Source organism: Nuphar pumila, chromosome 7 (genome assembly GCF_984573655.1).
Source record: "Nuphar pumila chromosome 7, dmNupPumi1.hap1.1, whole genome shotgun sequence".
NCBI lineage: Eukaryota > Viridiplantae > Streptophyta > Magnoliopsida > Nymphaeales > Nymphaeaceae > Nuphar > Nuphar pumila.
Genome location: NC_143255.1, coordinates 129,401,878 through 129,417,530, shown reverse-complemented (window position 1 = coordinate 129,417,530; position 15,653 = coordinate 129,401,878). Strand labels below are relative to the sequence as shown.

At 36.2% G+C, this 15,653-nt stretch overlaps 1 protein-coding gene across 2 annotated transcripts in view; it reads right to left on the bottom strand.

Moving 5' to 3' along the window:
* Positions 1–15,653, bottom strand: part of LOC149833501 (ADP-ribosylation factor GTPase-activating protein AGD3-like) — a 100,715-nt gene that overhangs the window by 29,838 nt on the left and 55,224 nt on the right. For both annotated transcript variants that reach the window (XM_090015163.1, XM_090015162.1), the window contains 7 exons: positions 11,818–11,883; positions 11,633–11,680; positions 11,405–11,500; positions 11,271–11,312; positions 10,809–11,015; positions 10,499–10,630; positions 10,176–10,406 (listed from right to left, as the gene is read on the bottom strand). In XM_090015163.1, the coding sequence (XP_089871289.1) occupies positions 10,176–10,406; positions 10,499–10,630; positions 10,809–11,015; positions 11,271–11,312; positions 11,405–11,500; positions 11,633–11,680; positions 11,818–11,883 (822 nt within the window). The remainder of the gene's footprint in view (positions 1–10,175; positions 10,407–10,498; positions 10,631–10,808; positions 11,016–11,270; positions 11,313–11,404; positions 11,501–11,632; positions 11,681–11,817; positions 11,884–15,653) is intronic.

The following is a 15,653-nucleotide window of genomic DNA, read 5'->3' as shown; positions in this document are numbered from 1 at the left end:
TGCTTCTTTTCATATGACATCTCATAAAACCTACCTTTCCAATGTTTTTTCCGAACCCATGTCCTCCTATGTTTCAACGGCCGATGGAACGTCATTAAAAATTGAAAGTATTGGAACACTTGACTTCAAAAATTATCAAAATTTTTTTGTTCCTAAAGTAAGAGTTGTTCCAAAAATTAATTTAAATCTTTTTTCCGTTTCCCAAATCACCGACCATGGATGCCAAGTCTCTTTCTCACCTAAAGATTGCATCGTGCGGAATCTCCAGTCAGGGAAGCTGATTGGGTAAGGCCATAGAAGGGGTGATCTCTATTTTATAGATTTTTTGACGCTTCCATCTAAGTCATCTTGCAATCTTGTTAAAGACAAAAGTATTGAAATTTGGCATGAGAGACTTGGTCATCCAAATTTTTTAAAAATGTCTCTTTTCCCTTTTTTGAACAATACTTGTAAAGACAATCACATGACTTGTAAAGATTGCATTTTTGGGAAATCTAAAGCTACTCTGTTTCCTCAAAGAAGTTATTTTGCCACTCGGCCATTTGAACTTGTTTATTCCGATGTGTGGGGACCTTCCCCAATTTTATCTAAAGGAGGTTTTTCGTATTATGTGGTCTTTATTGATGACTTCACTAGATTTACGTGGATATACTTCTTAAGTCGCAAATCTGAAGTCTTCTCGTTCTTTTAAGAATTTCATGCAATGGTTAAAAATCAATTTTTGGGAAATCTATCTATTCTTAGGTCTGATTCGGGAGGTGAATATATGTCTAATGATTTTCAAAATTACTTAAAAGAAAATGGAATTTGTCATCAACATTCTTGTCCCAACACTCCGCAACAAAATGGTCTTGCGGAAAGAAAGCATAGGCACATAATAGAAACTACAAGAACATTATTGATTTCAAAAAATATCCCAAAATCCTTTTGGGCCGAAGCGGTTCTAACTTCAACATATCTCATCAATAGAATCCCTTCATCCTCTTTGAAAAATCTTTTTCCATTTGAAAAACTTTACAATATGTCTCCCGATTATAAAAGATTAAGAATTTTTGAATGTAAATGCTTTGTTTTAACTCGCAAAAATGATAACTTTCTCCTAGGGCTATTGAATGTATTTTTTTGGGATATGGCAAAAAACAAAAAGGATATCGATGTTTTGACATACTTAATAATAAACTTTATATCTCAAAAGATGTCACATTCCTCGAAGAAGAAAATGGTTTTTCGCATCAACCAAATGAAAATATTGACTATTCCTTTTTATTTGACTTGTTACCTCAAGAAAACATCATAGATGATCATATTGATCTTAATGAAGATCTTGTTGAACATCCAAATAATGATCAAAACTTAGAAGAAAATGCTTCAAGACAAATACAAGTCTACTCTAGAAGGAATAAAAGAAATCCTCCATGTGCCCTTGAAAGATTTTCTCAAAATGAGTCGATAGAAGAAACCTCTCAAAGAAGATCAAATCGCATTCCTAAGATTCCAAATAGATTTGTTTCTTATGACTCTTTTTCCCTTAATTATCGAGCATGTCTTCTTGCTCTTCACTCCTTTCATGAATCATCTCATTACAATGATGCTAAATAATATGATCATTGGAATGAAGTTATGGAGCTTGAACTTAATGCCCTTAAAAAGGCACAAACTTGGGAAATCATTGATCCTCCCAATGGCAAGAAACCCATTGGATGTAGATGGGTGTTTAAAGTAAAAACTAAGAGTGATGGTTCATTAGAAAGATATAAGGCTAGGTTGGTAGCCAAAGGTTATGCCCAAGAATATGGGGTAGACTATGATGAAACTTTTGCCCCAGTTGCTCGAATGACTAGTGTTCGAGCCCTTATTGCTATAGCTTCTGTTAAAAAATGGCCCATCTTTCAACTTGATGTTAAAAATGCTTTCTTGAATGGTAATTTAAATGAAGAAGTTTATATGGAACTACCTCCAGGTATGAATTTAAATGGAAAAGTTTTAAAATTAAAAAAGGCTTTATATGGACTTAAGCAAGCTCCTAAAGCTTGGTATGACAGGTTTAGTAATGTATTAATCAATTTAGGTTTTTCTTCTTGTTATACTGACACTGCTCTTTTTGTCAAAAGGACAGGTGACTCCATTATTATGCTTCTGCTGTATGTTGATGATATGATCATCACTGGGAATGACAAAAAGGGAGTAAATGATGTTAAGTCTATATTAAAAGATACTTTTGATATGTCTGGCCTTGGTTATTTGAGATATTTTTTAGGAATTGAAGTGGCTTATTCAGCGCGTGGGTACATCTTATCTCAAATGAAGTTAGTTGTAGAAATTTGTACCAAATCAGGAATATCTGATGAAAAGAAAGTGGAGACTCCTGAAGTTATCAATGCGAAACTAAGACTTGAAGATGGTGTTCTTCTTGAAGATCCAACCCCCTACCGTCAATTAATTGGATCCCTCACCTATCTATCCATCACACGTCCAGACATAGCTCATGCGGTTCATGCAGCGAGCCAATTTCAGCACGCTCCTACTACGGTTCATATGGCGGCCGTAATGAGAATTGTGCGATATATCAAAAATACCATCTCCAAGGGACTCTTCTTATCCTCTTCCTCATCTCTTGAATTGACTGCTTTTACTGATGCTGACTGGGGAGGAAATCCCAATGATCGGATCTCAATTACGGGTCTTTGCATTTTTTTAGGTGAATCTCTCATCTCGTGGAGATGCAAGAAGCAACAGAAGGTCTCCTTATCATCTACTGAAGTTGAATATCAGGCTATGGCGATGACAACTATGGAGATTGTGTGGCTCAGAAGTCTTCTTGGTGACATAGGCGTTCACATTTCCACTCCCACCAAGCTTTGTTGTGATAACAAGAGTGTGATATACATTGCCAGCAATCACACCTTTCATAAGCGGACCAGGCATATCGAAATAGATTGCCATTATGTTCGAGACAAATATCTAAAAGAGACCATCACATGGCCATATGTCACTTCAGAGTATCAACTAGCTGACTTCTTCACCAAGGCGCTCCCAACTCCACGATTCATGTTTCTTCTTGGCAAACTTTCGGTCTTCTCCCCGTAAAGTTTGAGGGGGCATGTTAAATTATGTATATATAAATATATATATACATATACTTATATATATATATACATTAGTATATATAAGTATATATACGTATATATGTATATATACATAATTATATAGTTTTTTCCTGTTTTGTATTAACCAAAAACCCGATAGGGGTATTTTGGTAATTCCAAATGTACCTTTTTCTTTTTTACCTTTTTCTCTTTTTCCCCTTTTTCTTTTTCTTTTTTATTTTTGTCTTTTTGCTTTTTGGAATCATAAAGGGGCCCCACCCATCTAGTCGTTGGGGCCCCAACAGTCATATTTATGATCGTTGGGGCTCCCAACGACTAGAAGGGAGCCCCTTTTATGGGTCCTCTTTAGTGCTTCCCTCCTCTATATAAAGAGGAAGTTCCCCCTTGTAAATGTATGGGTTTTTACACCCTTCTCTTCCTTTCTTCAATAAATCCAACTTATGACTTTAAGTCATTTTATATATTTGCGAGTTTTGTGTGTGCACATTTGGTGTTTGTGTTCTTGGCTCTTGTAGTCACTCTTAAGGAGTGACTTTTTGCTCTATTGGTGCTTCCGCCTCTTTTCATTACACTAATTGCTACTTATCTTATTAATCGAATGTCATCTTCATCCTTGAAAAATATAACTCCAATTGAAAAACTTGTGAATCTTTCTCTAAATTACTCTAGATTGAGAGTGTTTGGATGCAAGTACTTTGTTTTCACTAACAAAAATGACAAACTCTCTCCCCGTGCGATTCTCTGTGCCTTTTAAGGTTATGCCGATAATAAAAAAGGTTATAGGTGTTTTGACTTTCAAAATGAACAACTATATGTTTCAAGAAATGTATCTTTCCTTGAAAAAGAAAGTTCTTTGATTTTGAAAAACCTAAGGAAGTCACTGAATATTCCTTCCTAATAGATTTGACCTCAAAACCTATTGAATATGATCTTGAATGTGACTTTGACAATGATCAAAGTATGATTGATCTCGTACACAATGATAACAATGAAGAACAAATCCATAGGGATGTACGAAGAGAGTCAAATCTTTCATGTGCACTAGAAAAATATTCTGAAGTACCCACCAGAAGGTCATCCCGAGTTTCGAGGCCTCCTGAAAAAATTGTGTCATATGAATCTTTTTCACCCACATGCAGGGCATTTATTGCATTAATACACTCATATGAGGAAGAATCATCGTACTATCAAGCCAAAGATCATGAAGAATGGGTAGAAGCCATGAAAACTGAATTAAATGCCCTTGAAAAGGCTTTTACTTGGACTATTCAAGATCTTCCTCTAGGTAAGAAACCTATAGGATGTAGATGGGTGTACAAAGTTAAAACCAAGAGTGATAAACTCTTGAGAGATATAAAGCCCGATTAGTGGCCAAAGGCTATGCCCAAGAACATGGCATCGATTATGAATAAACCTTTGCCCCAGTTGCTCGTATGACCATTGTTAGAACCTTAATTGCCTTGGCTTCCATTAAAAAATGGCCCATAATTCATATGGATGTCAAAAATGCATTTCTAAATGGTAAGTTAGTTGAAGAAATGTATATGAAAGTCGCACCTGGTATTAGTATTCCTAAGGGTAAAGTTCTTCATTTAGAAAAGGTTCTTTATGGTCTTAAATAAGCATCAAAGGCTTGGTATGACAAGTTTAGTCAGGTTATGCTTAATATTCGTTTTCAATCCTATTTGACTGACACTTCTTTGTTTATTAAGAATTCTAATGCCGGAATTATTGTGCTTCTTTTCTATATGGATGACATGATCATCACTGGAGGCAATAAACAGGAAATTGAAAATATCAAAAAACTTCTTAAAATTTATTTTAAAATGACTGATTTAGGTTTATTAAGATATTTTTTAGGAATTGAAGTTGCTTATTCCCCTCGTAGGTATTTAATGTCTCAATCTAAATTTGCCTTTGATATTGTTTTTAGGTCTGGAATTACATATGATAAGAAAGTTGATATTCCAGAAGTTGTTAACGTTAAGATGAGAATTGATGATGAAAAACCTCTTGATGATCCTACTCCTTACAGACAGCTTATCGGAGCACTTTCCTATCTTTCTATTATAAGACCAGACATAGCACACGTTGTACATATAGCCAGCTAGTTCCAACATGCTCACACAACAGTTCACATGAGAGATGTTCTGCGTATTGTTAGATATATTAAGTCCTCTCTTTCATGAGGACTTTTCATGTCTTCTACCTCGTCACTAAATCTAATTGCATACACTGATGTTGATTGGGGAGGTGATTCCAATAAAAGACACTCAACTACTAGTTTTTGTGTTTTTCTAAGAAAATCGTTAATCTCGTGAAGATGCAAAAACAACATAATGTCTCCCTCTCATCTACAGAAGTTGAATACTGAGCCATGGCAACCACGACCATGGAAGTAGTTTGGGTCTGCTTGCCGACATGGGAGTTGAAGCAATGCAAGCTAAACATATTGAAATGGACTGTCACTATGTCAGAGAGGAATATCTACATGGAATTATTGATCTGTCATATGTCACCTTAGAGTATCAATTAGCAGACTTCTTCACCAAGCCTCTCACTGTTCCCAGATTTCACTCTCTTAGACAAACTTTCGCTCATTGTACCTTAAGTTTGAGGAGTGTTAAAATGTAAAGTGTAATGTAACATATATATATATATATATAATAATATTATTATTATGTTTTTTTATGTTTTTTATTTTTCTTTTATTTATTTTTTCTCCTTTTATATCTAGTTCACATTTAATTAGATATGGAACTTAGTCAAGTTCTACTTAGAACTTGACTAAGTGTCTAGCCATTGGACTCTTGGACTAGAGTCCAACGACTCTTTTGGGAGCCAACCTCATTCTCCCCTTATAAATAGGGGTGAAACCCCTCCCTTGTAAAGACACTTTTTGAATGCTTCTTAAGCATTTTTATTATCAATAAAGATTTATTTATTTATTGTTGTGTTCTTCCATTTATACCCTTTTATGGGTTTTGCTCGAAGTGTCTTTATAGACATTCTTTTGGTGGATTCAAGCGCATTTGTGGAAGACCACCATTTCATTACAAATCTAAGGGTAAGGACCAGCAATAGGTCATAGATATTTTGATGGCCTTGCACACTGAATTTGATAGTGTGTACAATGGTATTCTTCATCGAGTTTCCCTGCCTTCACTAGTTCGAACACTATCTAGGTTAATAGCTTAGGAAACCAAAATTAAGGCTCTTAGTGTTATTTCATCGGAGACTACTTTGGCTATGACTAGACAGCAAGGTGGTAGGGGTGAAAGTAGAGGAGGTGGCAAATCTGGGAGTTTCAGAAGTGATGAATTCAAGTCAGGTGCCATTACTGCTAAGAGGGCATATGAAAATACTTGCCCAGCTCTCAAAAAGAAGAAAACATGAGTTTTTGTGGCCTCATCAAAAGATGTCATAAGACCTGAGGAGATGCAGGCAGTCAGTGGAGCTCAGCATCCTTCACCCACTGTGAGCAGTATTTCTCAAGCAGTGTCAAAAGGGCATACTCGCAATCATGAGTGCATTCAATAAGAAATCCAGCAGCCCTTATCTCAGTCCACCATTGCCACTCATTATTTTGCACCCTCTTCTTCCTTTGGTACTACTTTTGCAGGTATTTGTGATAGCTATACTGTTTGGCTAATAGATTCGGGAGCATCATGCCATATGACTGCCCATGAATCTATCTTAGCCAATTGTTCTCCCGGTAGTGATTCCATTCTCACTGCAAATGGTTCTAGAATTATCTCTAAGATTGGATCTATCATCCCTACCTCTTGTCCTGGGAGAAAATTGAATGTATCATAAGTTCGTCATGCACCTTCCCTTGCAATGAATCTTATATATGTTGGTCAACTAACCAAGATTAATTATAAAGTTACTTTCTCTACAATTGACATTGTGTAGGATTAACCATCAAGGAGAAAGATTGGGATTGGTTGTAGGAAAGGAGACCTCTATTACCTGGATTGGATGGACATGACTCCATGCTATGGCATCAAAGGCATCTTTTGTCTTCTAAAAGTCTTAAAGGGTCTAAAGTGTTTGTATCTAAGCATGTTAAGGAATATGAAAGTTGTAAATTGATTAAAAGTCTTGATCTACCTTTTGAATCTAGGACAATTAAGTCAATTAGGGTGTTTGATCTTTGCACATTCGGATATTTGGGGGCCTTCATCAGTGTTATCCAAATGAGGCTCATCTTATTGTGTTACTTTCATTGATGATTGTATAAGATACACTTGGATTTATTTCATGAAAAATAAAAATGAGTTGTTTGAGATCTTCATAAAGTTGTGTGATGATTGAAACTCAATTTTCTCCTAAAATTAAGACTCATCATTTGGATTCAAGGGGGGAATATATTTTTAGTTTGTTTAAAAATTTCTTGCAGAAAAAAGATATTGTGCATCAAAAGTCTTGTCCCTATACTCATGAACAAAATGGTGTTGTTGAGAGAAAAAACAAGTATATCCTTGAAACAACCAAGCCCCTCTTGTTTATCAGCCATGTTCCAAAAATCCATTGGCCAGATGTTACTTATATGGCAGTTTATCAAATTAATTGTATGTCATCAGGAATTTTGCAAGGTGCATAACCCTATCAAAAAATTTATGGAGTAGGACCAAATCATAGTATGATGAAAGTTTTTCGTTGTATATGCTATGTATAACAACCTAAGAGGCACAGGGATAAGCTCTCTCCACAAGCTGTGAAGTGTTGTTTCTTGAGATTTGTTGAGGGACACAAGTGTTATGATCTTGTGGATAAGAGGATTAGGGTTTCTAGGCATGTAGAGCTTGTGGAACATAGACCTTATTTTGAGCAGGAAAATGGTGAAAGAAATCATGTGGAAGATATATCCTATTTTATGACTTTTATATAGCAAGAAAGAAGTGAAAAGATAATCCAAGTGATGTTCAAGTGCCGAATGATGGGTTTGGTCAAATTTATACAAGGAGACAAAAAGGAGTTGCGACTATAACCTTTTTAGAAAGAGTAGAGCAGGAAGGCGTTGAACACTTAGAGGCCAATTCTGATCCCCTTCTAGCTGACTTTGTTGATGCAGTTCAATCAATCTCTCCTCCTATTCCCCAGGTACGTCATAGTTCTCATGTTTCTGTTCCTCCCACTCAATTTGTATCATATGAAACTTTCTCTCCAAACATTGTGCTTTTCTTGCCCTAATCCATTCATATTTTGAACTTAGTTCTTATGCAGAGATAGCTTCTCAAGAATAATGGCAAAGCGGCAATAGTTAAGTGCATTGAAAAGAATTCAGACATTAGAGCTTGTAAAACTATCACCTGAGAAGAATGTAGTTGGATGCAAGTGGGTTTACAAAATCAAGACTAAGGCAAGTGGCAAAATTGAAAGATATAAAGTCAAACTAATAGCTAAGGGATATAATTAAAAGTATGGCATAGACTTTGCAGACACGTTTGCTTTTGTAGCACATATGACATCCATTAGAGCTTGTTTGTTGTAGTCGTGCTTAAGTCTTGGAGCTTATAGCAATTAGATGTGAAAAAATAGGGATTTGAAACAAGTCTACATGTAGCTTCCACACGGATATTTACATGCTAAAAGAAGGGTATGCAAGTTGAGGAGAGCATTGTATGGTCTCAAACAAGTTCCAAGAGTATGGTTTGAAAACATCAGTTCAGCAATCAGGTCTTTGGGCTTTGAGGAAAGTCATCATGATCCAACATTGTTTGTGCCATATTCAAATCAACCAAAATGCATACTTATCCTGTATGTGGATGATATGATTGTTACAGTGGATGATGTTCAGAAGACTGAAGATATAAAAAAGAAAGTTGGCTAGAATATTTGAGATGAAGGATTTGAGAATTTTGAAGTATTTCTTAGGTCTTGAGGTGGCATATTCAAGACGTGAAATTTATCTAGCTCAACATAAGTATGCTACTGAGTTAGTGTAAAAGGCTAGGTTTGTTGATGATACTAAGAAGGTAGATTTGCCTATGGAAGCAAATGCAAAATTGAGAGCATTAGATGGACAACTAGATGATCTTGTTCTCTACAGGTAATTCGTTGGGAATCTAATATACCTAACTATAACCAGACCCGATATTTCTTTTGTTGTTCATGCAATTAGTCAATTCATGAGTGCACCAAGGTCAATGCATCTTACCATAATGTTGAGAATAATTAGGTATGCCGGAGATACAATACAATATGGAATGTTCTTCTCTTCCTCTAATTCTTGTGATCTTAAAGCCTATTGTGATGCATATTTTGAAAATTTTACTAGAGATTGGTATCTATATCAAGGTTCGGAATATTTCTTGGGAGCTCATTGATTTCATGGAAGAGCAAGAAACAACAAAGAATGGCTCTATCTACTCGAGGCAAAGTACAGGGTTATGACCTAAGTTACAACAGAGCTTACATAGATTATATGGTTATTAAGAGATCTTGGTGTTCTTGTTCATGAGAAGACCCCTTTATTCTGGGATAACATGAGTACAATTCATATCGCCAAGAATCCAAAGTTACATGAGAGAACAAAGCATAATGAAGTTGATTGTCATTTTACAAGACGTGCTTATGAAGATGGGATTATTTCTCTCATGCATGTGGGGTCCAAAGAGCAAATTGTTGACGTGATTACGAGGACTCTTCTTCCAGCTCACTTGAGGACATTTCACTCCAAACTCGGAATGATTCTCTTAGCATCATCTCAAGTTTGAGGGGGACTGTTAAGATGTAATATGTATTTTATCATTTCTTTTGTGCTACCCCTTATTGTGTATATACCATTATTTATAGGGGCATTCTTGTACTACTTCCCTAGCTAAGTGAAAGTCAACAACTTTTGTCTTTTAGTATAACAATAGACGGGCCGTCCCAATACATGCTTGTAATCTTCTATTTGTAAAGCAATGAAACAATGAGTTTTCCTCTAGATTGTTCTCTTGCATCTGATAGATCTGAATTCTACAGTTTCAATTCTTTTAGTTGGAGGTTTCTGGAAAACCAACAAAACACTGAAGTTTGCACCATCAAACATCAAATCATAATTGAAGAAGCTAGTACCTGCAACGTGTAGTTCTTTGTTGGTGAAATAATCCTAAAGCAAAACCGCAGATCTGACTGTTCTGCATCAACCTTAATTGTGGATGTAAGCAGATTAACAGTGTGGCGTGCAACAGATTTCTCATCATGGACACCACCATGATAATGAGAGGAAAGCCATCTGCTCAACAACCCAGAACCATGCTCTGAGGAACCATGAACCCTCTGGCTTGAATTTTGGCTTCCATTCCCCTAAACAGAAAATAGATTGTCAATACAATGGAAAAAAACAAAAGGCTCGGAAACAAACTCATCTTTTTCAGGTCTCGCTGCAAGTAACTCACAGATGTCCTTCCATATTGCTTGCGATAATAATACAGCATTCCTCGGCTGTCAAGAACAAAGAACCTTCTCTTCCAATCACCTCTCAGGTTTGAGGAACGTTTTGAAAGATAACCTTGCCGGATAGTTTGAACCTGAATCACCAAAAACAAGACTAGTGGATCAACATTACAACTTTCAACATTTTTGAAAGCAAATTAATACAAAACAAAGCATACAAAAGTTGTCAAAATTTAGCAAGTATGGAAGCTAAAAATTTGATGGGAAAGCGAAGAAGGACCAGAATGAAGTAAACAGTGCTTCAGAAGACACCTTTCCCTTTGCAGCTGATTGCATAACAGCCTCTATCATTTTATGTGAACTTCTGCCAATAGCTTGTATCCCATCTCCATTAGGAGATCCGTTATAGGACCACCTACTTTCATTATCTATTTGCCTTTCATATTCCTGCATCCTCTCTGCAAGGGCAGCCTGGTCATAGTTGGATCTTTCTCTTGACTGTTGCGCATAAGTCAACACCTTCAGATATTTAACATAATAAACATCAGTAGATAAACCGAAAAAAAAAAACAGCCAGTAGAATACATTCCAATGGAATAAAAATTTTATAGCAGTTTGTTAGCACAGAAATTACAGTTATTATATGAAAACCAGATTTTCTTGCGACTGGAAATCAATATTGACTAACAAACTTTACAAGATATTAAATAGCACGCCAAAGAAACAAAAAGGGAATGAAAGGTGTCAGTAAATGCAGAATCCATCAGGAAAAACCTGGTGGATGTAGGGCTCCATTTGATGCAACAACTCATAACCCTGCAGAGAAACTTGCAATGATCAGGATGAATGCACAAACTAAGCCATCAAAGATGTAGAAAAATAGAATAGGGGCCAACTGTCTAGCATACTTGCTTAAAATAGCGAAGATGAGCATCCATTGTGCCACTAACAGCCTCCAAGAACTCAAACCTCTTCTTTGCCTCCACATTTGATAGAACAGTTACCTATAAAGGTGTGTTGATTCAAGATCAGAGCAGCACTAGCTGCCAATATTTGCTTTTGCATCTGCTGTCACTAGCATAAAAAAAGACTAAATTGATTTCTTTCACATAAACAGAACAGGAAGTCATACATACTAGATTGAAGCGAGCTTGTTCAAAAGAAGCCCTTGCATTGTGAAGCTCCTGGAATATGTCTATGACTAAATTAAAAATGAAATACTCAACCAGCAAGTACTAAGGTGGTTTGCCAACATCCAACATCAAATATTCCAAACAATTTTACACCATAAACATTATTAAAAGTTGTTACAGGAAATTACCTCCTCAGAAACAGCAACAGTGTCCATCTTGGTGCTCTTCCTCAATGACAAGAACTTTTCCCGAGCCTGTTGGATAAATTGGAAACTGGTGTTAATCATGTGAAATGCAACAGAACCAATAGATCGATAATAATCTCCTCGACTAACTAAGAACTACCGCCAAACCTCGAATAATATCAATAACCTGCAACTAAAGGAAAGCTGTCCAATTTACACTAAATGTCAACAGCAGCTAAAATACAACCAGCCATGAACTGTGTTGATGCATGCAAAAACATCTAATCCAACCAGCCATGTCCGGCTTAACTTAGAGCATCATTGTCATGAAAAGGCACCCACCAAGCATGAATCCATAATTTGTGAACATTTAAGCAAAAAACATTATTGGGTAGATCCAAAAAATCCATGTAATATAGTCCTCCTTCTCTATGGCCTTCCCCAATCAGCTTCCCTGACTGGCGATCCTGTATCCAGCAACCATCAGAAGAGAATGATATATTACATCCATAATCAGAAATTTGAGAAACAGATAAGAGATTCAAATTAAGTTTTGGGATATATCTAACTTCTGGAACACAAAAAGTTTTGTGTTTTTCAAAACACCTAATTCTCTTTATTTCAAGAGATGTTTCATCTGTTGTAAAACTTTTGAAATACTTGAGTTATTGTTAAGACCATGGTTTTAAAACTCGTCGAGTCAACTCGGTGACTCGGCTGACTCGGCTCGGCCCTCCAACGAGTCAACTCGGCAAGCTAAACTCGTTCGGCGAAAACTCGGCCTTGACTCGGGCGAGTTTTGGGCACTTTTTTCATTTTTCAAAGGCTATGGGCATTTTTTTCATATGTAAGTGTTCATTTTTCAAAGAACAAATAGTATAATAACAATAGGCTTACCAACTTAATATAAAATCACAAAATTAGTAAAAGTCTATCAAATTTCATATGTCCATCATTCATTATTTTTGGTAGCTCCAGGTAAGGAATCAAACCCAGTACCCCTCAATGAACATAGAGTGAATCCACTAATCCAGCTAACATAACTGATCCCTCATGCAACCATCTCTGAGACCTACACAATAGTTGGCAGCCAGCCTGTTCAAAACCAACAGCATAAAATGCCCACATTTATCATTATAATACATATACATCACAGCATTCTCATTATCCAAAGCTTATATGCATTTATGTGCAGATATATAAGGCATGGTCCAATCAACTCTACATCAGAAACACACTTACAAATATCAAGATAAAGTTCAATGTTCCCAAAATTTTGCAAGGATTTTCTGAGGCCCTGTAACACAACAGCTATGTCCATATATTCAGGATGTAAACCATGATCGAGCATGGCTATTAAAGTTCTTGAAGCTAGTAATTAAGTCATTCTTTATATATTGTCTTGAAAGACTTGCTCCTAATTTATATATTGTCTTTGTTTTAAAATCAAAAGTTGACAAAACCCGGTCCGAGTCACTGAGTTGACCCGCCGAGTCACGAGTCAATAAAGAACGAGTCGAGTTCCGAGTCACGGGTTTTAAAACCTTGGTTAAGACATTCGGATAAGCATTTATAATGTGGGGTCATATGAAATGAGGCACCAGAATCTAAAAGCCAAGGAAAGTTACCTAGACCAGAAACATATGCAACTACTGCTCCAGTTGAGGCTTCAGCGGAAGAAGAGACCCCTTAAAGAAGAGGCTGAAGGATCTCCATAAGTTGAGCCATAGAAACAGGTGTATCTTTATCTTTTGATTCTTCAACTGATGCAACCTTATTTTCATCTCTTTTCTTTAATTTTGGACATTGAGGCCTATAATGCCCCGGTTCATGACAGTGATGACAAATCACCTTTCTTTTATCAAACTCACCATTTTGCCTCCCAAAATGAGGTGGCCTGTAAGTGCGAGTGTGATTCCCAGGCCTAGATACAGCTAGGACGAAATCATCATCAGCAGTTTTAGATAAACCTTTTCGGAGACGATTTTCCTCCATTGTTAGTTCTTCAATAGTTTCAACAATGGAGGGAATCTTTCTCCGGTGAAGGAGGGCCAATTTGGTGGTTTCAAATTCCGGCCTTAACCCAGTTATAAATTGGTAAAAGTGTTCAGCATCAAGTTGCTTTTGGCGAAGCATAATGTCTTCGGCACAATGCCACTTTGGTTCTAAGAGAGAAAGTTCCTCCCAAAGTTCCGACAACCCATTGTAATATTCACGAATCATTTTATCACCTTGAGTCATTATTCGAACCTTTTCTTGAAGATTGCACACATGTGCAATATCTTTAAGGGAATACATATTTTTAAGGTATTCTCATGCCTTATCGGCATGATCAAATTTGGCAAGGCTTGAACATTTTTTAATGTCAATGCTATTGATAAGCCATGACATTATTTTTGCATGAGTCATTCTCCATTCTTTCCATTTTTTCTTATAAGAGGCTAGGGCTTTGATTTTCTCTTCTTCCAATAGAGGAACCTCTTTTATCTCCCTCTTTTTTGGTAAGAGATAGTTTAGGTTTCGAATCGTAACCATCCACAATCCCCCATAAACCTTTTTCCCATATATAGTGCTTCATGATAGAAGCCCATGTTACATAATTCGTATCACTTTTCATGGGAATGATGGTGACTTTATCATTGTCATCCATCGACTACAAGGGGAGAGAAAGAATAGGGATACAAGATGTGGGAGCTCTTCAAATGAAGTGATAAAACACTTTTCTTCAAGCGGCGAAACACTTTTGCAAAGGGCACGAAAACCGAAGCAGCTTTTCTCCAAGATCTAATATTCCCGTAGCTCTTATACCATGTAATGAAATTGTGGTCTTTCACGAACGCCCTTGGAATGATCAAACGAAGTGTCTAAAAGACACTTTAAGCAAAGCCCTTAAAAAGGGTAAAATAGGAACAAAACACACATAAATAAATAATTTTATTTATGTAAAAAGGATGCTTGAAAAGCATTACAAGAAGTGAAGTTTACAAGGGGGCTGCACCCCTATTTATAAAGAGCTAATGGGAGAGCTCATAAAGAGCTCTCCCTTCCAGTTGTTGGACTAGTCCAACGGCTAGAAATCTAGCTGTTGGACTAGTTCCAACAGCTAGTATTTGGTTAAGTTCCAAGTGGAACTTAACCAAACTAGATATTATCTAGTTCGATACGAACTAGATAATATTTATTGTATAATAAATTAAAAGAAAATAATAAATAAAAATAATAAATATATATAATAATAATAATATATTATTATATATATATCTATATTACATTTTAACAGAAAAGGGTTGTGGGGATTAGTAATTGGGACCGATCCAAAACCCAAACTAATCCTTACCAAAGTAGAAGGTGAGAAAGAGGCAATTCTTACAGAAGTTGAGAAAAATAAGGCAATGACCACTTATGAGAAGAAGTGAAAAGAATGGGAAATGGGGCATGCCAAGATTATGTCTTAGCTCATTAGTAGCATCGACATTAAAAAAATGTGTTCAAGTTTTGCTAAATTCGAACATGCAAACAATGCATGGGATTATCTTAAGAGAATGTCTTCTCTTAAGGATATTACACATATATGTAATTTGCAAGATAAGATACGAAATATGGTTCAAGGAGACAAAATCATTAAAGAATAATATAATAATTTGTCTGAACTATAGGAGGAGTTGGTTCTTCCTGAACCAAAGTGGCAATGTCTAGAAGACATAGAACTTTGCCAAAATCAAATAGACGCGGAGCAGTGTTGTTAAAAGTGTGATGTGAGATGCAAAGGGTATGCCTTAAGGCGTCAGCCTGAGGCGTGAACAAAGAAGAAGAAGAAGATATACATTAGGATATTATAT